General features: G+C 38.9%; 1 protein-coding gene across 11 annotated transcripts in view; it reads left to right on the plus strand.

Annotated features, from left to right (window-relative positions):
• The window catches only part of LOC127442946 (gastrula zinc finger protein XlCGF7.1-like), an 898,889-nt gene that overhangs the window by 40,855 nt on the left and 834,327 nt on the right, over positions 1-23,707 (plus strand). For 4 of the 11 annotated variants that reach the window (XM_051701370.1, XM_051701367.1, XM_051701372.1 and 1 more), the window contains 2 exons: positions 10,933-11,178; positions 20,550-23,552. The exons of 3 other annotated variants lie outside the window; for them this stretch is intronic. In XM_051701370.1, coding sequence (XP_051557330.1) covers positions 11,094-11,178; positions 20,550-21,394 — 930 coding nt within the window. In that variant the 5' untranslated portion in view covers positions 10,933-11,093 and the 3' untranslated portion in view covers positions 21,395-23,552. Of the gene's footprint in view, positions 1-184; positions 2,725-7,729; positions 7,918-10,932; positions 11,179-20,549; positions 23,553-23,707 lie in introns of those variants that run through there. 4 more of the 11 variants (XM_051701369.1, XM_051701371.1, XM_051701368.1 and 1 more) reach the window with 3 other exon arrangements.

The raw sequence follows: 23,707 nt of genomic DNA on the forward strand, positions 1-23,707 counted from the left end.
AAAATAGTATTATATCTATATTTCAGTCGGGTCAGTTCTCTGAGGCCATCAGCTGACATACGGCGCTTCAGCTCTGCCTCGGCATACTGTATGATCTGGCCCCTAAGAACCACTTTAAGTGCCTCCCAAGCCACGTGCACAGAGGATACTGAGGACCAGTTGGTCTCCATATAAACACTGATTTCAGTCTTTAACATTTGTTGGAAATCAGGATTTTGCAGAAGGGATACATTAAGGCGCCAACTATATGATTTCTTTTTCTCTATATGTGGCATCACCTCTAAACTCACCAGAGCATGATCTGAAACTAAGATATTTCCAATTGAGCAATCAACAACAGATGAAATGAGGGATTTGGATATAAAAAAAAAAATCTATTCTAGGATAAATCTTATGGACTGATGAAAAAAATGTATAGTCCCTACCAGATGGGTTCAAAAGTCTCCAAATATCCGAAAGACCAAGATTTTTACACATCCTGTGAAGCATCAATGTAGCTCTAGGGGGTTTACACACTTTTGCATCACTGTGATCATGGACTGAGTCAATCAAAAGATTAAAGTGTCCTCCCAATATTATATCATGAGGGGTGCCAGTGGCTTGCAACATCCCTTCAAGATCTATAAAAAAGCCCTGATCAACAGCGTTAGGTGCGTAAATATTAGCCAAAGTCAACCTTTGCCCTTGAATTTCAGCTAAAACAATAATTACTCTTCCTAATTTATCTTTAGTCTGTTTGAGACATTTGAATTGTAGAAGTTTATTTACCAATATAATGACTCCCTTGCTCTTAATTGAGCCAGCACAGAAAAAAAAAAAGTCCACCCCATATCTTCCCAAATTTTTCAGCTTCCTGCAGGGAGAGATGTGTTTCTTGAAGAAACACTATATCATATTTCTTACGTTTAAGAAAAGTAATAACCTTCCTTCTTTTTATGGGGTGACCCAACCCATTTACATTCCATGTGGAGAGAGATAGTACACTCATATTAACAACTGACATATTGATATAGTAGAAAAAATCAGTTGTGTGTCAAAAACAAAATTATACAGACCACATTCCCCATTAGTGAAACAATCAAACCCCGAACATCTCCCCGAACAAAACAAACAGAAAAAAGAAAAACGTGCGCATTAACCCCACGCACGACAGCGCCAACCGGCGACAGTCCCTCTAAACTCAAAAGGTCCATGAACGCCCACGAGTCCCCACGACAACTTTGCCATCGGATTGCTCAATTTTGCCTCACAAATTTGTGAAGCAAAATTACATAACAGAAAATACTTTGTAAAATAAACCCAGTTAATAGGAAGAATGAACACAAAGAACGTGTAGATTCATTCACAGAACTGTCTCAAAGGTGTGATCTTCCACAAAACAAATTCCAGCTGATATAAAACCATTCAGATTCCTCTGACAGACAAACAAATGTTCAGTGAGCCAGCTGTTATGAGTTCAGCGGATGACGTAATCATTCCAATGTCCCGTAAAAAAAACTAAAAGCAAACTACAGCCAGCAGGAGGAATAAGCACGAAGAACGAACAGATTAATTCACAGCTGTTACAAAGGACTGTTATTCAATAGAACAAGCTCCAGCCGCTAGGCGGAACCAACACAAAAAGAAACAAAACCCCGGATGGTCAGGTCAATTCACTTGGAGGCCGTATAAAAATATATACTATGACTTACACAATCCGTCAGCTTTATAAAAGACATCCTTTGTGTGGAGCATGTAGATATTTTGCGGTCATCCGTAGTGTCCACTCTCAAACTGGCAGGGAACATCAATGCAAAAGTTTATTTAAGGAAAAGTGTAATTCACAAAACAAGCTCCGGCCACTCGGCAGAGCCAACGCAAAAAACCCAAAATGTCGCCCAGCTTCCTCAAGAGTAAGTACAGCGAGTTGACCCACTCACATGAGAAACATCCAACGGTTTACTCAGTCATTGATTCTATAAAAGACATTGCCAGATTTGGACATGTAAATACTTTGCCACCGACCTTCGTTTCTATTCTCAGTTTGGCCGGAAACATCAGAGCAAACGAGATCTTTTTCTGATGTAAGAGTTTCTTATATTCCTTGAACAGATCGCGTTTCTCTCTTCGCAAAGTCCGGGAACAAGAAAATATTACGGTTCTTCCAAGAAAGCTTCCCTTTGCTCCTCGCCTGGCGCAACACAAGATTTTTATCGGATGATCTCAGAAATCTGGCCAGAATCGATCGGGGCCTTTCTCCCTCAGCAGATCTGTGAGCTAGGACTCTGTGAGCTCGCTCGATTTCCAACTTGTGGCCTGTTATGTCGAGCAGACTCGGGAAAAGCTCATCTAGGAATTTCACCATATCTCTGCCCTCCTCATGCTCAGGAATTCCAACAATTCGAACGTTATTCCTGCGGCTTCTATTCTCAAGATCTTCAAGATTTTCAAGGAGATGTTCCAAATCAACTTTGGTCGCTGGCGGATTAGCGGTTAATTCCCTCTCTGAAGATTCCAGAAAATTGATTAGTCTCTCAACATCAGTCACTCTTGTAACTAGTTCAGATATTTTTATTTCCATCGCCGTAATCGATCGATGTATTACAGCGAGATCCTCCAAGTCAGCAAGAACCTTCGTCAACATCACCGACATGTTGGACAACTGACGCTGGATCTCCTCTCCCGCCGCGCCATCCAAATCGAGTCCCCGGTCTGTAGGCCTGTCGGGGCTTTCATCCTGAACACGTAAGTGTCTTTTAATGTCTCCAGAGCCCGAGGATTTTGACTTCTTTGCCATGTTTTGCATCAAAGAGCAATTGTGTAACTGGGTGTATCAAATTCACCAGATTATAACATGAAAATAATAGAAAATTTAGCAAAATGCGCAGAGCTCGTCGCTCACACGTCTGCTCCTTGCATGGCGTCACGTGACCTCCCTGTACATGGTAATGTTAAAAATATTTCATCTCCTATCTCTGAAAAGATCCGTACTTTAAAATCCTCTTTCGAACACTCATTTTAAGTGGCGTTTTGGGAACTAGGAAACTACAGCGCATTTAAATACGTTTAACTGGAAACTAGCGGGCCGCACTATTTCAAAGTGGAAGTATGTCATGAGACTCAGTGCAAGCAGTCCATTGTTTGCATTTATCATTTTGGTCATATTCATTTATGTATATCAGCAACCATTTGGTGCATGTTGTACATTTTACACCGTAAAAATAGCTTGTATTTTACCAAAATTCCATTATCGTCCGCAAGCTGAGTAATATTTTTTATGGTGTCAAAATAAAAGTTCATCAAGAAATACAGTTTTATGCACAAGTTTGGGCACCCCTCTGAGACTGCATGATAATTTGCTCTGTCTTTTTAAGAAAAGATCGTAGTGATATGCCAGCAGACGTAGTGATAGATTCAGTTTCTAGAGAAAGCTGGATAATGTGGTGTTTTTCAGACAAAAATTCTTAGTGTAGCAGTATTGAGTGCAAAGGTTTGGCCACCCTTTCAATTATGTTGATTTGAATACCTGTAGTCACTTAGTGCTGATTGACTGCAAAGCAAATTTGATTTGATTGGCTCAATAAACATTAGACTGAAAACACAGGTGCAACCAATCATGAAAAAGGATATTCAAGGTAGCTAATTGCTAGTTGTGCTTCTCTTTGATTCTCTGCTGGAAAGTAGCAACATGAAAACCTCAAAAGAACTTCCTAATGACTTAAAAACTAGGATAATTCATCAATATGAATTAGGAGAAGGATACAAAAAGTTATCTCAAAGGGTTAAGGTCTCTGTCTCCACAGTCAGAAATATAGTTAGAAAATGGAGGGCCACAGGAACAGTCCTTGTGAAGGAAAGATGTGGTAGGCTGAGAAAAATATCTGAAAGGCGAAGAATGGTTAGAATGGTCACAGACAAACCACAGACCACCTCCAAATAGCTCCAAGAACATCTTGCTGCTGATGTTGTCGTTGTACATCATTCCACAGTCCAGCGCACTTTGCACAAGGAACAGCTCAATGGAAGAGTGATGCGGAAAAAGCCTTTTCTGCGTACTGCCAACAAGCAGAGTCATTTGAGGTATGCAAAGGCTCATCTGGACAAGCCAGAATTATTTTGGAATAATGTGCTGTGGACAGATGAAACTAAGATATTAGTAAGTGTTATTTGGTCACAACAAGAAGCGCATTGTATGGCGGAAAAAAAACACAGCGTTCCAGGAGAAGACCCTGCTCCCTACTGTAAAATTTGGTGGAGGGTCCATCATGCTATGGGGCTGTGTGGCAAGCATAGGTACTGGAAACCTTGTCAAAGATGAGGGTTGCATGTATTCCACCCAGTATCAGCAGATTCTTAAGAACAATGTTCAAGAATCAGTCAAGAGGTTGAAGTTACGCCTAGGTTGGTTGTTTCAGCAGGACAAAGATCCAAAGCATTGTTCCAGATCTACTGAGGAATTCATGCACAGACACAGATACAATGTTCTAGAATGGCCATCCCAGTCCCCAGACTTGAACATCATCGAAAATCTATGGAATGATTTGAAGTGGGCTGTCCACGCTCGGAAACCATCAAACCTGACTGAACTGGAGACATTTTGCAAGGAAGAATGGTCCAAAATACCTGCAGCCAGAATTCAGGGACTTATCAGTGGCTATAAGAAGTGACTAAATATTGATGTGATAATTCCATTGAGGTGCCCAAATTTTTGCACCTGTCTGTTTTTGTTATCACATTGCGTTGTTTCTGTTGATTCAATAAATGTTATTTCAGAACTGAAATGTTACTGTTTCCATAAGGTATAATCCAAATGAAGTTGCTGCTTCGAAAACCCAGCAGATTATAAATTGAAATTATGATAATTATCAGGGGTGCCCAAACTTGTGCATAAAACTGTATATATGAATGAACGTTTTTTCCGACAACAAAACACTTGAACGCGACGTACTCGTAAATACCACTTCAGAAGTGTGAAGTAGGATAATTCCGTAGCACATGAAGGCAGCAATAGGCTCAGCCTCAGAGTCTCACCGCCCACAATCTGTGCAATAATCGATGCACATAGCACACAAAACTGGAAAACACTTTCTCGATCAAGTCAGCGCAAATCTGATTGGCTGGTTTGATGGAACTTCCGCGAGTAGATGCACACAGAGTTGTGTTCACAGAATGAGCGCTTTTGAGGAAATAATCACAGAGTTTGCCAGGTAAGTGACATTAAATCTTTTAAAGATATTCAGAGTTTCGTTTGAGGCACATAGCATAAAGTAAAGTGGATATCCACGAGCAGTGCAGCATTTTCTGCTTTGTTTATTTAGTTATATCAGTGAAATTCTCTATAATGAGGTTTTCTGTGCTGTAGGGCTGGGCGATATGACGATGTAATTGGATATCGACGATGTCTTACAAAGATTATGATCGACAATATCGGGAAATGGCAAAACCATGGATCTGGGAAGTCGCCAAATATATTAAACAGTGGCTAGGGTGTGAAACTGCCACCCGCAAAATGCGACGAGGCTGAATCCAGTCCAGAAGCTCCTGAAAACGTTCCTGCTAAAAATACTAATGGTTTAAATGTTTCAGCGACATATTTAAAAATATATACAGTTCTGATCAAAAGTTTGCATACCCTTGGACAATTGGTAATATATTTACCATTTTTAAAGAAAACATGAGTGAGCAGGCAAAACACATTTCTTTTATTTCTTATGGGATTCATATTCAACTGTAGGTTATAACAGAATGGCACAATCATAAAACAAAACATGGCAACAAAGAAAAAAATGAAATGACCCCTGTTCAAAAGTCTGCATACCCTTAGATCTTAATACTGTGTATTGTCCCCTTTAGCATCAATGACAGCGTGCAGTCTTTTGTAATAGTTGTCTATGAGGCCCCAAATTCTTGCAGGTGGTATAGCTGCCCATTCGTCTTGGCAAAATGCCTCCAGGTCATGCAAAGTCTTTGGTCGTCTTGCATGAACCGCACATTTGAGATCTCCCCAGAGCGGCTCGATGATACTAAGGTCAGGAGACTGTGATGGCCACTCCAGAACCTTCACCTTTTTCTGCTGCAACCACTGGAGGGTCAACTTGGCCTTGTGCTTAGGGTCATTGTCCTGCTGGAAAGTCCAAGAGCGTCCCATGCGCAGCTTTTGTGCAGAAGAATGCAAATTGTCTTCCAGTATTTTCTGATAACATGCTGCATTCATCTTGCCATCAATTTTTACAAGATTCCCCATGCCTTTAGAGCTCACACACCCCCAAAACATCAGTGAGCCACCACCATGCTTCACATTGGGGATGGTATTCTTTTCATTATAGGCCTTGTTGACCCCTCTCCAAACATAGAGCTTATGGATGTGACCATAAAGTTCTATTTTGGTCTCTTCACTCCAAATTATAGTGTGCCAGAAGCTGTGAGGCGTGTCAAGGTGTTGTCTGGCATATTGTATACGGGCTTTTTTGTGGCATTGGCGCAGTAAAGGCTTCTTTCTGGCAACTTGACCATGCAGCTCATTTTTGTTCAAGTATCGTCGTATTATGCTCCTTGAAACAACCACACCATCTTTTTCCAGAGCAGCCTGTATTTCTCCTGAAGTTACCTGTGGGTTTTTCTTTGTATCACGAACAACTCTTCTGGCAGTTGTGGCTGAAATCTTTCTTGGTCTACCTGACCTTGGCTTGGTATCAAGAGATCCCTGAATTTTCCACTTCTTAATAAGTGATTGAACAGTACTGACTGGCATTTTCAAGGCTTTGGGTATCTTTTTATATCCTTTTCCATCTTTATAAAGTTCCAGTACCTTGTTACACAGGTCTTTTGACAGTTCTTTTCTGCTCCTCATGGCTCAGTATCTAGCCTGCTCAGTGCATCCACGTGAGAGCTAACAAACTCATTGACTGTTTATACACAGACACTAATTGCAATTTAAAAAGCCACAGGTGTGGGAAATGAACCTTTAATTGCCATTTAAACTTGTGTGTGTCACCTTGTGTGTCTGTAACAAGGCCAAACATTCAAGGGTATGTAAACTTTTGATCAGGGCCATTTGGGTGATTTTTGTTTTCATTATGATTTAAAAAGGAGCCAAACAATTATGTGATAATAAATGGCTTCATATGATCACTATCCTTAAATAAAAGACTTTTTTGCATGATCAGTCATATTTCACAATTTCTGCCAGGGTATGCAAACTTTTGAGCACAACTGTATGTATATATATATATATATATATATATATCAAGTTTATCTGTGTAGCTGTCAGTTGAGCTGCCAGGAGTCAACCAATGACGTGGTGGCTTTGAAATAATTTATTGACTGTTATATTCAAAAACCAAAAAGGGTGGGAATAAAGAACCCCTAATGCCCAACACAAAGAACCATTCAATCACAAAAGGGTTCTTCAGGAAGATATGGTTCTAAATAGAACTATTAAGGTCAGGAAAGAACCTTTGAAGAACCATATTTTTTTTAATTTTTTTTTATTATTATTATTATTATTATTATTTTTTTTTTTTTTTTGAGTGTAGCAGTTCCAGGTTAAAGGATAACAAATTTAAACTTTTCTTAAAATATCAGTTATCAGTATCTTTATCGGCTACAATGAGCTGTGAGTTATCAGTATCGGCCCAGAAATTCCATATCGGTGCATCCCTATTTGTAATTCTATGCTTTGAGAAATAGTACCTCAAAACAATCACAACCCTATAAAAATGTTCACAGATAATTCTAATCGCTATTGCAGATGAAACCGTTCCAAAGACATCAACACTGAACAGCCTGAAAGACTTTTCAAGAAACACCCAACAACTGCAAACTTTACCAGATTCAAAATTTGCCGGGCAAAGAATCAGAGTTGGAGACAATTAATATCAAGCCTAATGTCTCATACACCTATGAAGAGGATCTGGATGATGATTTGCAAGATGAAGGGTATGGGAAGTGGATCACAAATACAGCACATCAAAAAACAAGACACTGTTCTAACCACCAAACTAAAAATAGCAAACACATTAGCAGAGTCCTTTGAAAAGAACTCTTTAATAGATAACTGTCTCCCTGAGTTCCAAGCAACGTGCGCACAGCAGGAAAGTAGACAACTAAATTTCTGCTCTGATAACATGGAATTGTACTACTAACCATTCAAAATGGAGGAACTCCTAAACTCTTTAAAGTGTATATGATACTGCTATCAGATCAGATAAAATTAATTGTCAATTTTTAAAACAATTACCTCATAGTGCATTATGCCTTCTTCTGGAAATTTTTAACTCGGTCTGGACCTCTGGTTACATACCATCCTCCTGGCAAGAAGCCATAGTAATACCCATACCAAAACCCAGAAAGGACCATACTGATCCGAACAACTATTGCCCAATAGCTCTTACCAGCTGCTTATGGAAAACTATATGGAGAGGATGGTAAATAACCACCTTGTCTGTATGCTGGAAACAAATCAACTAATAAGTGACTATCAGTGTGGTTTTAGACGAGGAAAGTGCACTTTGGATCACCTTATCAAATTTGAATCATATGTACAAGATGGTTTTATTAAAAAAGAACATGTTGTAGCTGTCTTCTTTGATCTAGGAAAAGCATATGATACAGCCTGGAGATATGATATTTTAAAAGACCTCCATCAAAGGGGTTTCAGAGGATGACTCCCCGTTTTTGTTTACATTTTTTTGGCCAGTAGACATTTCCAAGTCCAGATAGGAAATACTCAGCATCTGTCAAACATGCACAAACAAGAACTTGGAGTTCCTCAGGGAAGCATTCTCTCGGTCACCCTATTCAGCATCAAAATCAATAGCATCGTTAATGTCATTGGTTCCAACATACACTTAAGTCTTTATGTCAGTTATCTCTGCATCTGTTACAGAGGAAAGAACATGAGCACAACTGAAAGACAACTGCAGTTATTCATAAACAAGATTAATTGGTGGTCAGTTGCAGATGGATTCAAATCTTCTAAAACAAAAATGGTCTGCACACATTTCTGCCTACTACGATCCTTACATGATGTAAGGATCGTAGTAGGCAGAAATGTGTGCAGAACTATTTATGGAAAGAGAACCCATCAAAGTTTTAAAGGAAATCAAGTTCTTAGGACTCCTTATTGACAACAAAATGTCTTTTATCCCCCATATGAAATTTTTGAGGAACAAATGCCTTAAAGCCATGGACATCATCAAAGTGCTGGCGAAAACGAAATGGGGAGCAGATTGCACTGTCCTCTTGCACCTTTATAGAGTACTGATCTGATCCTGTTTGGACTATGGGAGTATTATATATGACTCTGCCAGGAAATCCTACAAACAAATGCTTGACACTGAACACCATCAAGGACTACAACTTCAGAGCCTGTACATTGAAGCCAATGAACCATCACACCAAAATAGGCGCTTGAAACTATCTCTCCAATATGCAATCAAACTCAAAGCAAATCAACATAAGCCAGCTTATTCTGCGGTCTTTCACCCTCAAAACCTACATTTGTATGAGACCAGACCTAAGAGCATCAGACCTTTTGGGATTCGCATTAAACCCCATTTTGAAGCCCTGGATATTAATGTGGACACTTTAAATCAGACACATTTCAGCATTATACCCCCGGGACTGTAAAGCGGATCGTACACCAGACGCGTCTACGACATGGCACATTCTAAAATTCAAAACAACTGTTTTCAATGAAGGTACGCACACCGCCGCCCCCACTCGGCACCCAGCTACGACTCCGGTGGCTGTTCAAATTTCTGCCGCACCACGGAGCGCAACTCACGTATTTTCCATTAAATTAAACCCAAATCATTGTCAAAGGGCATAGATTATTTACTTTAGCGTTCTTCATTCTTGAATAGGGGAAAAACCTTGGTAACTGTTGTGTGTACTGTCTGCAACCTGAACCGCATCGACGTGCCCCATGTTTGATCACCCTATAGTGGATTGCATCCAAACTGAAGTAGACCTTTACAGAGACGGTACTTCAGTATCATCTTCTGCTGGGTTCCAGGTCGTACTGGTTTATCAGGAAATGAACAATCTAACATTGCTGCTAAAGAAGCTCTCAATATGGAAATAACAATGTCAAATTCGTCCTTCAGACCTCTGGCCTACTCTGAACTCTTAGATCTTAAGCAAGTGGCAAATAGAATGGGACGCATGTGTTACCAACAAATTACATGAAATATACCCTACTATCTCAAGCAAACTTTTATATTCCTTTAAAACAAGACCTGATCAAGTGGTGTACACCAGGTGTCGTATAGGCCACTCAAGACTCACGCATGTATTTATTCTGAAATGCAAGGAACCACCATCATTTCATTACTGCAAGACTCCCTTGTCTCTTTAAGTTTATCTTACTAGTCTGCCCTTCTTTTAAGGCAAGTAGACAATATTTTTATTCAGTAAGCTCTTTGAGGGATTTGTTTGATAAGGTTTTACCTGGAAAAGTTTTAGATTTTTTATCACATGTCCATTTGAAACACCTTATATAGTTTTTTCCCTTTATAATTTATTATATTAAGAAAAATCTTATGTACTTGCTGAAAAACCCTTTATAAACAACACCGTTCCTGCCATGAGAATAGCCTTAGTTGCTGACATGGCATTAAACTTTAAATTATCTAACTACCCTATTTGTAATTAGATTCCACCCAACACTGGCCATGACTGAAGCCTTGTTTTTGCATGAGTATGAGGAATCCGCTCTTCTGGATTATTTTTGTTACTTTTATCTATGTGTGATCTGAAATTTCTCTGACATGCAATAATGAGGGGGCTTTCAAATTATGTTTTGAAATGCAAGTATAAAAATACTGTACTGTAAATCAGTAAAGGATAGAAATAAGTGTGAGGAGAAATACAGAAATGTAAAAAATAAAGTGTTAAAGGTGTTAATAAAGAACATTTTAAATTCTGACATTTATTTTTTATTTTTTTCAGGTCTGGTCTTCGCTACCACACAGTGATTATGAAGCCAGTCCCAAAGCAATTCACCAGTAAATACTGTGAATATTCCTGTCATCTTTGAATTGAAGAAGCGTTTCCAGAAGTGCAGGACAAACTTCAAGTGTGTCAATAATTTCTGACATACTATTGTAAAGATGGATTTTATTAAAGAGGAGAGAGAGGACATGGGTTATCCAGAACCATACAGAGTGAAAAATGAAGATACTGAGGAACAAATAGGTTGGTGTCCATTCTTGATCCTTTATTAATTACTACTGATGTGTGATTTGAGTATCTCAGACCCCATTTACACCTGCTATTAAGATGCGTTCGGGTGATCTGATCACAAGTGGTCAACAATAAATGGGTAAAGTGAGTCAGAAATGTTCTGTGATTAGATCAAAAAACTACATAAGCAGGTAGTCAAAACGCATGTGATCACATTTGAGGTGCTAATGCTAATCTGTCCTGATGCATCTCGGACAGCATGAAAGCAACACCCACTCACTTGCCAATTTTTTGCAAAAACAGCACCAAAGCGTTCAATTCTGGTGATGACTCCAGTGCTTAAATCTATGTCTTCAGAACCGATATAATATGTGTGTGAGAAACAGAATTATTATTTTACTTAAAAAATCTTCTTCCTGCCCAATAGGTGGCGAAATTCACGAGGAATACAAATCGCCAAAAACAAAAGTTTAAATATTGATCTGTTTCTTAACCACACCTATCATATCGCTTTTTATTTTTGGGTGAACTATTCATTTAAGTACTACTTGTGTAGCATTAATGTAACTAGGGGCAACAGATGGTTTTACCAGACAAGTTCTACACTTGAATTTACAAGAAAGAGCATCGTAACAATTGACTCACAAGCTTATTTCATTATTAATCACAGATGGTTACTGGTGACAAATTCCATATTTGTGTATCTTGGAACTCTGTTTTGCCTTGGCATATTTTTTAAACAATGGCAAATAGGAATGCTTCCAAACTTTTAGCAACTAAACATTTCCGAATAAAAATTTCATAAAAATGCAATTTTGGTTTTTTGGCCAAAAGAGAAAGAACACAATGGTTTAATAACATGAAATGTAAACACATGCTGATGGAAAAACTCACTGAAGTTTTTGGAACCACGGAGTAAAAATTAAAATGCTATTGCAAATCTAGTCAGTATTTGCGTTTCTTAGTTGCACATTAAAGTCCCAATCCCCAGCAGTGATAAAGCGATCGCTCTCTTGGCTAATAGCATATTAATTCAAGAGTGTTTTCCTGTGCTTGTGCATAGGAATGCATTATTTGTGTTTCAATACAAATAAATGTTAGCATTTCACAATTAATGTAATTGTAATGTAATTTTACTGTGTGGGGCATAAACATATAACAGCAGCTTACTTGGATCCTTTCCTTTGTATCCTGTCAGCTCCTTCTTGTTCTCAGTGTTTCGACACACAAGGGGTCAATTCAATGAGGTTGGATGAATTTTCTGGTTCTAGATTTTTCCTGACCACGTCTAAACCATGGGAGGGCAGCTGTGTATTTGCTTAGGGATTCCTATACCTTGTTAGCCTCACCTTGGTCCTATACAAGAGGGTTAAGCATTAGGGGATATCTCATTACTGTTGAGATACAGAGTGCAGTATTGACAGTGGACCAGGATTGGATGATAGTAGAAACCCAATATTGTGGTAAAACAAGTGATTGCCTGAAAGGCAGTATAAAGTTAGGTCAGTTAGTTGCATTCCTTCCTTCTTGATCCTTTGTTCCAACTAAGGATCAAGGGTGAAGGAATGTTGCTTGAAGAACCATGAGATTTCAAGCTCTGTCTGGTACTCATTGCTGAGGTGGTGGTATAAAGCTAAATCGTCAATGTGGAAGATTGCATCATTAGGGACGTTGATCCATAAGGTTTGGTTAGGGAGTGTATTGCGAGTGGCAGTATCATGTTGGTCGTAATTTAGGTTCACTACTCATGTTGGAGTATTCACTAGCCATTGATTTACTACTGTCTCCGCCTGGGTTGAGACAGTTTGGTATTGGGGTGTGTCCTCGACAGGACAGCAGGTGTCGGTCCTCATGGACTGTAGGCCACAGATCCTGTCTTTGTCATGAATGAAGGGTTTACTAGGGCAGAGATAATAAATATGTGGTCAGAGTACACATCTGCAGGTTTGGAGGGAGTTAAAACTGTTCATCGCTGTCGTGAAAATTGACTACGTCTGGGGTATGTGTTTTGATGGGTGTTTTCCTGCCAAAATCCAACATTAACAACATCCTCAAGCCTATAGATGTTTTTGGGATCTATGATTGGCTTATTAAGAAGGGATGCCAGCTCGCCCATTCAGGGTCTACATTAGGGTTGTGTGATATACTGGTACTAACAAAGTATCGCGATACCAAAAAAGTGTAAACAGTACGATATCATGTTGTTGCTAATTTCGGTACCATATTACAGTATGTTGCCATTAGCAAAATCTTATGAGATGTGACAGTTTTGAGATGAAATCATTGACAATTTGAAAATAAAATGTAAAAAGTCTCGATTTGGCCAAGTGTTATCATTATACAGCAGAAGGATGTCATTAAATTAATCAATATAGTCACATTCACTGCGCGCTTAATGAATGAGAGGTGCTGGTGCTCTATGATCTACTTAACGCACGTACACACACAGATGCAACACACACTACTGGTGCTTGGTTTTCATGCAGTGTGTTTAGTGTGGGCTGAAACGATTAGTAATGTTGTAACGAGCTGAGTCTGAGCATGGCGTTTTGGACTACTGATTTATAGATTTCATAGTTTGATTTAGGAAGATGCTGTGGGTATTGAGGTCTACTACTGTGCCCCATATGGATTTGCCAATTGTTTTGAACGTTTGTCTTTGTGCTGTGAGTTTTTCTCTCAGTTGGGGAATTTCAGCCTGAATTTTGCCCACGTGTCATCTTACAAAGGCTAGGTTTACTGCATTGACTGTGTTCATCCCAATGTTAAAAAGGGTTCCCACTGCCACAGCGGCCCCTAACAAGGTGCCCAAAAATCATTTGGAATGCCGGTTGTACCCACTTGCATCAGCTTGGGTGACAGTCATCTTTTGAAGTTGGCACAACATGTGTTTGACGTCTGCCTCTGCGTGAAGGAGGGCAACCTGAGTCCATCGGGTGCCCATCCAACTAGCTTGGGGAACCGCAATGGGGTAGTGTGCCCAATAAACATTGCAGGGATCGAGTCGGACGTACACTTTTGGGTGTGTGTCTTACAGTTAGTTTTCAATAATCTAGGCTTAGCACAGTTCCCAATGCTGGTCCTGGCAACGCAGTCTTGGGTTGGGGCATTAACATTTTTAGGCAGAGAAACAGGATGGCGAGCCACAGCATTGTCCTGGTGACAGAGAGGAAGAAGTACATTAGTCATTGGTAAGTTTCTGGCTTGTGGTTGGGACCTTTTCCCATCCATTTTTTTTTTTTTTTTTTTTGCAGCATCATTCGTATTATATATTACAACCATAAAAATAAACATTCTTTTTTTTAACATTTTTTATGGGGATGGCTTGCTGTTTGCCTGAAGGCCCTGATATACTTCAGAAGTTCTTCTTTCAGGGGTAAAAAGAAGTTCTAAAGAGCTGAGCAATGGTATGCTGTTTGCGAACATTCAGACACTGGCCACACCACTGTGGGAGGCATTTAGAGGAGCATTTAAATATGTGGACGCTACATGTAAAACCTTAAAAATGTGTTATCAATGACTTTATGCCTCATTTTGTGAGTAGAATTGACATGAGATAGTAACAGATGCTGTTTTAATCACTCTGATGATTTAAAGTAATATATGCAGTAGAAAATGTTTAATTTGTCATGTTTACATTCTGATGCCAATGCGCTAGAACACTATACAAGGCCATAATATGTGCGATTACTCTGTTTTTGTAATTTATGATGACACTGCTACTATTGCAAAGATGGGTGTATAAAAAAAGTATTACTGTTCAGAATACAGACAAAATAATGGTGAAAGAGGCATATCTTACTTTGAGCAGCTGTATGAATGGCGTTCACTTGAGAGTATTTGAGTAGATTTGATTCCTTTTGTAGACTAATTAAACAAAAAAACAAAAAAATGCACGACATGGTCTTGGAAAATGTCTCTGCGAATGATCGTACAGATGTTGGTGATGCAATCACGCTTTAAGTGATGTAAGTAATTTGAAAGCGAAGAACGCGAGATCTTGCTGACGAGTCGGCTGTTATCACTGCTGGTATTGCCATTTGAGAAAGACATGCTTATGGATTTAAAAACCTAAGATGTTCTGCATAATCGTGCAATTGATTAATTAAACAGGAACGGAGGAATGATTTTCACTTCAAGCAAATTGGTAAGTGCTTTTTGCATTGTTATAGCAACATCAGGAGTTTTTTAAGTGTAAATTAGGCTGCTTGAGTATTCAGTGTCGGATCAAGTTTTGAAAGTAACCATGTACCCTGATTTTTCTTAGTATTAGACCTCCTTGGTTCTGGCTTTCATGCGTGGACGTGTTTTTAAATTGTCAATTGGTGTTATTAGTTAACTGCCACGTGATGTATGATGGGCATATGGCATCTTATTCATTGTGAAACTGTGTTTCCTTAATGGCATGAATCGCACTGAAGGCCTAGATTTAAAATGCACAGGCTGCGGCTCATATATATATATATATATATATATATATATATATATATATATATATATATATATATATATATATATACAGTTGTGCTCAAAAGTTTGCATAACCTGGCAGAAATTGTGAAATTTTGGCATTGATATTGAAAATATGACTGATCATGCAAAAAAACTGTCTTTTATTTAAGGATAGTGATCATATGAAGCCATTTATCATCACATAGTTGTTCTTTTTAAATCATAATGATAACAGAAATCATGCAAATGGCCCTGATCAAAAGTTTACATACCCTTGAATGTTTGGCCTTGTTACAGACACACAAGGTGACACACACAGGTTTAAATGGCAATTAAAGGTTAATTTCTTGCACCTGTGGCTTTTTAAATTGCAATTAGTGTCTGCATATAAATAGTCAGTGAGTTTGTTAGCTCTCACGTGGATGCACTGAGCAGGCTAGATACTGAGCCATGGGGAGCAGAAAAGAACTGTCAAAAGACCTGCATAACAAGGTAATGGAACTTTATAAAGATGGAAAAGGATATAAAAAGATATCCAAAGCCTTGAAAATGCCAGTCAGTACTGTTCAATCACTTATTAAGAAGTGGAAAATTCGGAGATCTCTTGATACCATGCCAAGGCAGGTAGACCAAAAAAGATTTCAGCCACAACTGCCAGAAGAATTGTTTGGGATACAAAGAAAAACCCACAGGTAACTTCAGGAGAAATACAGGCTGCTCTGGAAAAAGACGGTGTGGTTGTTTCAAGGAGCACAGTACGACGATACTTGAACAAAAATGAGCTGCATGGTCAAGTTGCCAGAAAGAAGCCTTTACTGCGCCAATGCCACAAAAAATCCCGGTTACAATATGCCCGACAACACCTTGACACGCCTCACAGATTCTGGCACATTGTAATTTGGAGTGACGAGACCAAAATAGAGCTTTATGGTCACAACCATAAGCGCTATGTTTGGAGAGGAGTCAACAAGGCCTATAGTGAAAAGAATACAATCCCACTGTGATGCATGGTGGTGGCTCACTGACGTTTGGGGGTGTGTGAGCTCTAAAGGCATGGGGAATCTTGTGAAAATTGATGGCAAGATGAATGCAGCATGTTATCAGAAAATACTGGCAGACAATTTGCATTCTTCTGCACAAAAGCTGCGCATGGTGACGCTTTTGGACTTTCCAGCACGACAATGACCCTAAGCACAAGGCCAAGTTAACCCTCCAGTGGTTACAGCAGAAAAAGGTGAATGCTCTGGAGTGGCCATCACAGTCTCCTGACCTTAATATCAACGAGCCACTCTGGGGAGATCTCAAACGTGTGGTTCATGCAAGAAGACCAAAGACTTTGCATGACCTGGAGGCATTTTGCCAAGACGAATGGGCAGCTATACCACCTGCTAGAATTTGGGGTCTCATAGACAACTATTACAAAAGACTGCATGCTGTCATTGATACTAAAGGGGACAATACACAGTATTAAGATCTAAGGGTATGCAGACTTTTGAAAAGGGGTCATTTCATTTTTTTCTTTGTTGCCATGTTTTGTTTTATGATTGTGCCATTCTGTTATAACCTACAGTTGAATATGAATCCCATAAGAAATAAAAGAAATGTGTTTTGCATGCTCACTAATGTTTTCTTTAAAAATGGTACATATATTACCAATTCTCCAAGGGTATGCAAACTTTTGAGCACAACTGTATGTTTATATATATATATATATATATATATATATATATATATATATATATATATATATATAGAGAGGGGCACGAGTACTCAGGTACTCGGACATGGCAGCAATGATCGATCATGAAAACGATGATCGATAGTGATCACGCATGGTGACTTTTAACGTAATTCGAAATCCAGTGACAATTACCTGACAAATAAACACACAAACAAAGAGGGAGCTTATTTTTAATTTTGAGATTGATTACATTGTGGTTTTGAGGGGTACATTGATTGTCAGAAACGTCTCATAGCAACCAAACTGATATATGACACTGCAATGCTATCGTTACGATAATCAAAAGAGAGTGTTATTAACCGTGTTTTGAACACCTGTCTCTGCAAAACGTTTGCTAAACACGTTTTATCATCATTTCATGCAAGAACTTTGACTCGTTAATGGATATTATTTAATAAAAGTAAATGTTTGTCACTGACCGTAAGCCTCCCTGCCCTGCGTGAAGTAACACGCCCCTGCTTCAAGTTAGATGTCCAATATAAAGTGTCATTCCGTTGCACTTTCCCCAGTTGAAAGGTGGAAATTGAGACTCTCTGAGTTGAATGGAACGCTTCATGAATCACAGTAACAACAATACAGAGTATCGCAGCTTTCCTCAGAAAAGCGAACATTTGGGGACACACAAACACACACACCAGGTGCGTGTGGCAGTGGACTCAATGCGCTGAAGCAACGCATATACAGCAGGCGAGTGTTTCAAACAGCTAGACAGAGTGCAGCTAAATGGAACACAATGCAGCATCTTCAAACTGAACTTCAATTTAACACGCATATTAAAAATGCAATGGTTATGGCATCTCCTGTTATTTGAAAATAGATGGTAATTACTGTTTAAAACAAAATAATTGTTTTAAACAGTAATGCAATAATCATTAATGACAAGAAAATGTTTTGGAAAGTAATTGCTCAAAAAGCGTGTAAACCCTATTTCCAAGGTCACTATAATGTAGTTGATAGTGTGCTGATTGTAGTGATACATTGAGAAAGAAAAATATTCTATTACATTGAAATCACCCAGAGACTGCTATATATGGCCATGTACAAAATGCAGTTGAATACAGTTGGCACTTTATTTTTTAGTGCTTAATCCCATTCTGTACACAGTCCAGTCATTTGCAGGAGTGACAACTGCTTTCTTCAACCAAATTAACTCCCCCAAAATTCAGGTAGTTACACTGCATTTTCATGAATTCCGTGTAGTGTGTACAGACCCCTGTTTTCTGTACACACAAGCCACATATACACTGCACAGATTTGGGAGTGACAACTGCATTTAAATGTAGTAGTGAATCCCCTAAATAATTATTTTTAGTTTGAAGCATATTTATTACTACTGGAGTTAATATGACTTCTTGATTTGTATTGCTTATCACCAGTTCTTCAGTTTTATTTACAGTGCATCCGGAAAGTATTCACAGTGCTTCACTTTTTCCACATTTTGTTATGTTACAGCCTTATTCCAAAATAAATTCATTATTTTCCTCAAAATTCTAGAAACAATACCCCATAATGACAACGTGAAAGAAGTTTGTTTGAAATCTTTGCAAATTTATAAAAAATAAAAAACGAAAAAAAAAAAAAAAAAAATCACATGTACATAAGTATTCACAGCCTTTGCTCAATACTTTGTTGAAGCACCTTTGGCACCAATTACAGCCTCAAGTCTTTTTGAGTATGATGCTACAAGCTTGGCACACCTATTTTTGGGCAGTTTCTCCCATTCTTCTTCGCAGGACCTCTCAAGCTCCATCAGGTTGGATGGGGAGCGTCGGTGCACAGCCATTTTCAGATCTCTCCAGAGATGTTCAATCGGGTTCAAGTCTGGGCTCTGGCTGGGCCACTCAAGGACATTCACAGAGTTGTCTCGGAGCCACTCCTTTGTTATCTTGGCTGTGTGCTTAGGGTTGTTGTCCTGTTGGAAGATGAACCTTCGCCCCAGTCTGAGGTCCAGAGTGCTCTGGAGCAGGTTTTCATCAAGGATGTCTCTGTACATTGCTGCATTTATCTTTCCCTCGATCCTGACTAGTCTCCCAGTTCCTGCCGCTGAAACAATTCTCATGGTCTGAGAGTCCTTCAGGTGCCTTTTGGCAAACTCCAGGCGGGCTGTCATGTGCCTTTTATTGAGGAGTGGCTTCTGTCTGGCTACTCTACCATACAAGCCTGATTGGTGGAGTGCTGCAGAGATGGTTGTTCTGGAAGGTTCTCCTCTCTCCACAGAGAAACGCTGGAGCTCTGTCAGAGTGACCATCGGGTTCTTGGTCACCTCCCTGACTAAGGCCCTTCTCCCCCGATTGCTCAGTTTGGCCAGGCGGCCAGCTCTTGGAAGAGTCCTGGTGGTTCCAAACTTCTTCCATTTACAGATGATGGAGGCCACTGTGCTCATTGGACCTTCAATGCTGCAGAAATTTTTCTGTACCCTTCCCCAGATCTGTGCCTCGATACAATCCTGTCTCGGAGGTCTGCAGACAATTCCTTGGACTTCATGGCTTGTTTTGTGCTCTGACATGCACTGTTAACTGTGGGACCTTATATAGACAGGTGTGTGCCTTTTCAAATCATGTCCAATCAACTGAATTTACCACAGGTGGACTCCATTCAAGTTGTAGAAACATCTCAAGGATGATCAGTGGAAACAGGATGCACCTGAGCTCAATTTTGAGTGTCATGGCAAAGGCTGTGCATATTTATGTACATGTGATTTTCTTTCATTTTTTATTTTTAATAAATTTGCAAAGATTTCAAACAAACTTCTTTCACGTTGTCATTATGGGGTATTGTTTGTAGAATTTTGAGGAAAATAATGAATTTAATCCATTTTGGAATAAGGCTGTAACATAACAAAATGTGGAAAAAGTGAAGCGCTGTGAATACTTTCCGGATGCACTGTAGATTCAAATTCAATGCACTGCCGCTGCACCAATTTGGTAAAACATCTGCTCAGTTCATATATTGGTCCAAGTCTTTTACAATGTCACTGTGTAGGAGGCCCAGCAATGCCATATTATTAGTATGTTTAAAAAGATTAAAATGAGGGTTACAGATCGTAAATTCATGAGAGACAAAATAATGTTGGTGAGAGGACACAACCATGTCCATCCATGTCACAACCTTTGTCTGACATATTGCTGGACTAATTTTCTTATTTGTTGCCCTTAAATTGATTTTTAACTATTTAATATGTTTCTTATAGGCCTGATGGAAGTGAAAGAAGAAAGTCAAGAACTGAATGAAGTGGAGGAGAATCGTCACTATCAGAAGCCTCATGATTTTGTAACTGGAGAGAAATCATTTAGTTGCTCACAGACTGAAAATAATTCCTCACAACAAACAACACAAAGCACAGAAGCAACAGATTCTTTAATCTGCCCTCATTGTGGAAAGAGTTTCACACGTAAAATAACCTTAAAGGAACACATAAGAATACACACTGGAGAGAATCCTTTCACATGTCCTCAGTGTGGAAAGAGTTTCAGACAAAAAACAAGTCTTAATACCCACATGAGAATTCACTCTGGAGAGAAGCCTTACACATGCTCTCAGTGTGGAAAGAGTTTCAGACAAAAAACAACCCTTTATTGCCACAGAAGAACTCACTCTGGAGAGAAGCCTTACTCATGCCCTCAGTGTGGAAAGAGTTTCCCACGGAATGAAAACCTTAAAAATCACATGAGAGTTCACACTGGAGAGAGGCCTTTCACATGCAATCTGTGTGAACAGCGATTTAAATATATAACTAATCTTCAATATCACATTCAATCTATGCACATTGGAGCGAAGTCATTTAACTGTGATCAGTGTGCTAAAAGTTTTAGGTTGGAATCAGACCTGAAGATCCACCAGAATATTCACAATACCCCCCAATTTTGTTCTTTTTGTGAAGAGAGTTTTTCATGCCCGTACCGTTTCAACGAGCACCAGAAAAGTCATACTAGTGGGAAAGCTTTTGTGTGTCCTGAGTGTGGCGATGCCTTTGCAGGAATCGGCAACTTGAATATGCACCAAAGAGTCCATATAAAAGAAAAAATTAGCAACTGATCATAATGTGTATAGAGTTTCACTAGATTTTCAGGTAAACCTGAATATAAATGAAATTGCTCTTTTGGTAGAAATAATTTTTAGGAATGCCTTTCTTTTATGATGCATAGTAGTGGTAGTAATGGAAATATATTTCTAGAAATGTCTGTTATTATAATGTCTCCTTTCAGTTTAATTTTTGTTACATGTTGTTCACTGTTGAAGCATTGAGAATGGAACAGACTTTCTTACCCAGTATTCCTGTTACATTTTTGCTTTGTAAAAACAAGTCTGACTTGGGTATGGTTGAAAATATACAGTTGTGACTAAAAATATTGGCACCCTTGGTAAATATGAGCAAAGAAGGTTGTGAAAAATATGTCTTCATTGTTTATCCTTTTTATCTTTCAATTACAATATTCGCAAAAATCGAATCTTTAATTGAAGTAAACTATTTGAAAGGGGGGGAATCTCATATTCCAATAAATGTTTTTCTCCAAAACACGTTTGCCACAATTATTGGCATCCCTAGAAATTCTTATGAGTAAAAAATATCTGAAGAATATTCCCATTCATATTTTACATTTTTTAGTACACCTGGGTGACTAGGAACATGAAATTGTTCAGCCATGACAGGGGTATAAATATGAGGTATCACACAAGCCAGATTCCCTTAGTCATCCATCACAATGGGTAAGACCAAAGAATATAGTTCAAATGTGTGGCAAAATGTTGAGCTTCACAAAATGGGAAGTGGCTTTAAGAAAATAGCTAAAGCATTGAAATGCCCATTTCCACCACCAGGGTAATAATTAAGAAGTTCCCATCAACTGGAGATGTTAAGAATCAGCTTGGAAGAGGACATGTGTCTCCATGCACGGTGAGGAGGATGGTTCGAGTGGCCAAAAATTCTCCAAGGGTCACAGCTGGAGAATTGCAGAAGTTTGTTCTTGGGGTCAGATAGTCTCCAAAACTACAATCAAACATCACTTACATCACAAGTTGTTTGGGAAAGTTTCAAGAAAAAAGCCTCTCCTCTCATCCAACAACAAACTAAAGCATCTTCAGTTTGCCAGACACTACTGGAACTTAAAATGCAACTGGGTTCTATGGTCAGATAAAACAAAAATAGAGCTTTGTGGCAGCAAACACCAGAGATGGGTTTGGTGCGCACACAGAGAGGTAGCCATATGGAAAAGTATGTCATGCCCACAGGTAGATATGGTGGTGGATCTTTAATGTTGTGGGGCTGTTTTATGCCAGATGTCCTGGACATCTTGTTCAGTTACATGACATCATGGACTCAATCAAATATCAACAAATAAAAAATCTAAACCTGAATGCCTCTGCTAGAAAGCTTAAAATGGGCCCTGGTTGCATCTTCCAGCAGGACAATAATCCAAAACACACATCAAAATCAACACAAATATATTTTACTGACCACAAAATCAAGGTTCTGCCATGGCCATCCCAGTGCCCTGACCTGAACCCCATAGAAAACCTGTGGGGTGAACTGAAGTGGAGAGTCCACCAGCGTGGACCTCAGAATTTTTTAGGGATCTAGAGAGATTCTCTATGGAGGAATGATCTCAGATTCCTTGCCATGTGTTCTCCAACCTCATTAGACATTATAGGAGAAGTCACAGAGCTGTTATCTTGGCAAAGGGAGGTTGCTCAATGTATTAAATAAAAGGGTGCCAATAACTGTGCCTCACATATATTTGACAAAAACATTTGCTTTTTGATAAAACGTGTTGTGTTTGCAAATGTTTGATATCCAGTTGAGGATAGATTTTTTGTGAATATTATGAATGAAAGACCAAAAGGATAAACAATAGACATTTTTCGCAGCCTTTTTTGGTCATATTTACCATGGGTGCCAATATTTCTGGCCACAACTGTATATGTGTCTCTTATTGTATCCACGATTGTATGGCGGAATTATCAGAGAATTTCAAAACTGTGATTTCCAGGCCTAGAATTTGCTGTAATTTGCTCTGCATGGAGACAAGCTGTATTTTTTTTATTTATTTATTTTTTTACTTTTTGCAGGCACAAATAAGTGTAATTGTATTATCAAATAAATAAACTGTATATTATATGTAATCTCTTAATTCCAAGGATTGGTGGGCTACTTGGCATGGAATTCCTCCCTAACAATCTCAATAAAATTATTTTTTAAAACAGTAATGCAATAATCATTAATGACTAGAAAAGTTGTGGAAAGTAATTGCTCACAAAGCGTGTAAACCCTATTTCCAAGGTCACTACAATGTAGTTGATAGTGTGCTGATTGTAGTGATACATTGAGAAATAAAAAGATTCTGTTGCATT

The sequence above is a fragment of the Myxocyprinus asiaticus genome, chromosome 6 (genome assembly GCF_019703515.2).
Source record: "Myxocyprinus asiaticus isolate MX2 ecotype Aquarium Trade chromosome 6, UBuf_Myxa_2, whole genome shotgun sequence".
NCBI classification, from domain to species: Eukaryota; Metazoa; Chordata; class Actinopteri; order Cypriniformes; family Catostomidae; genus Myxocyprinus; species Myxocyprinus asiaticus.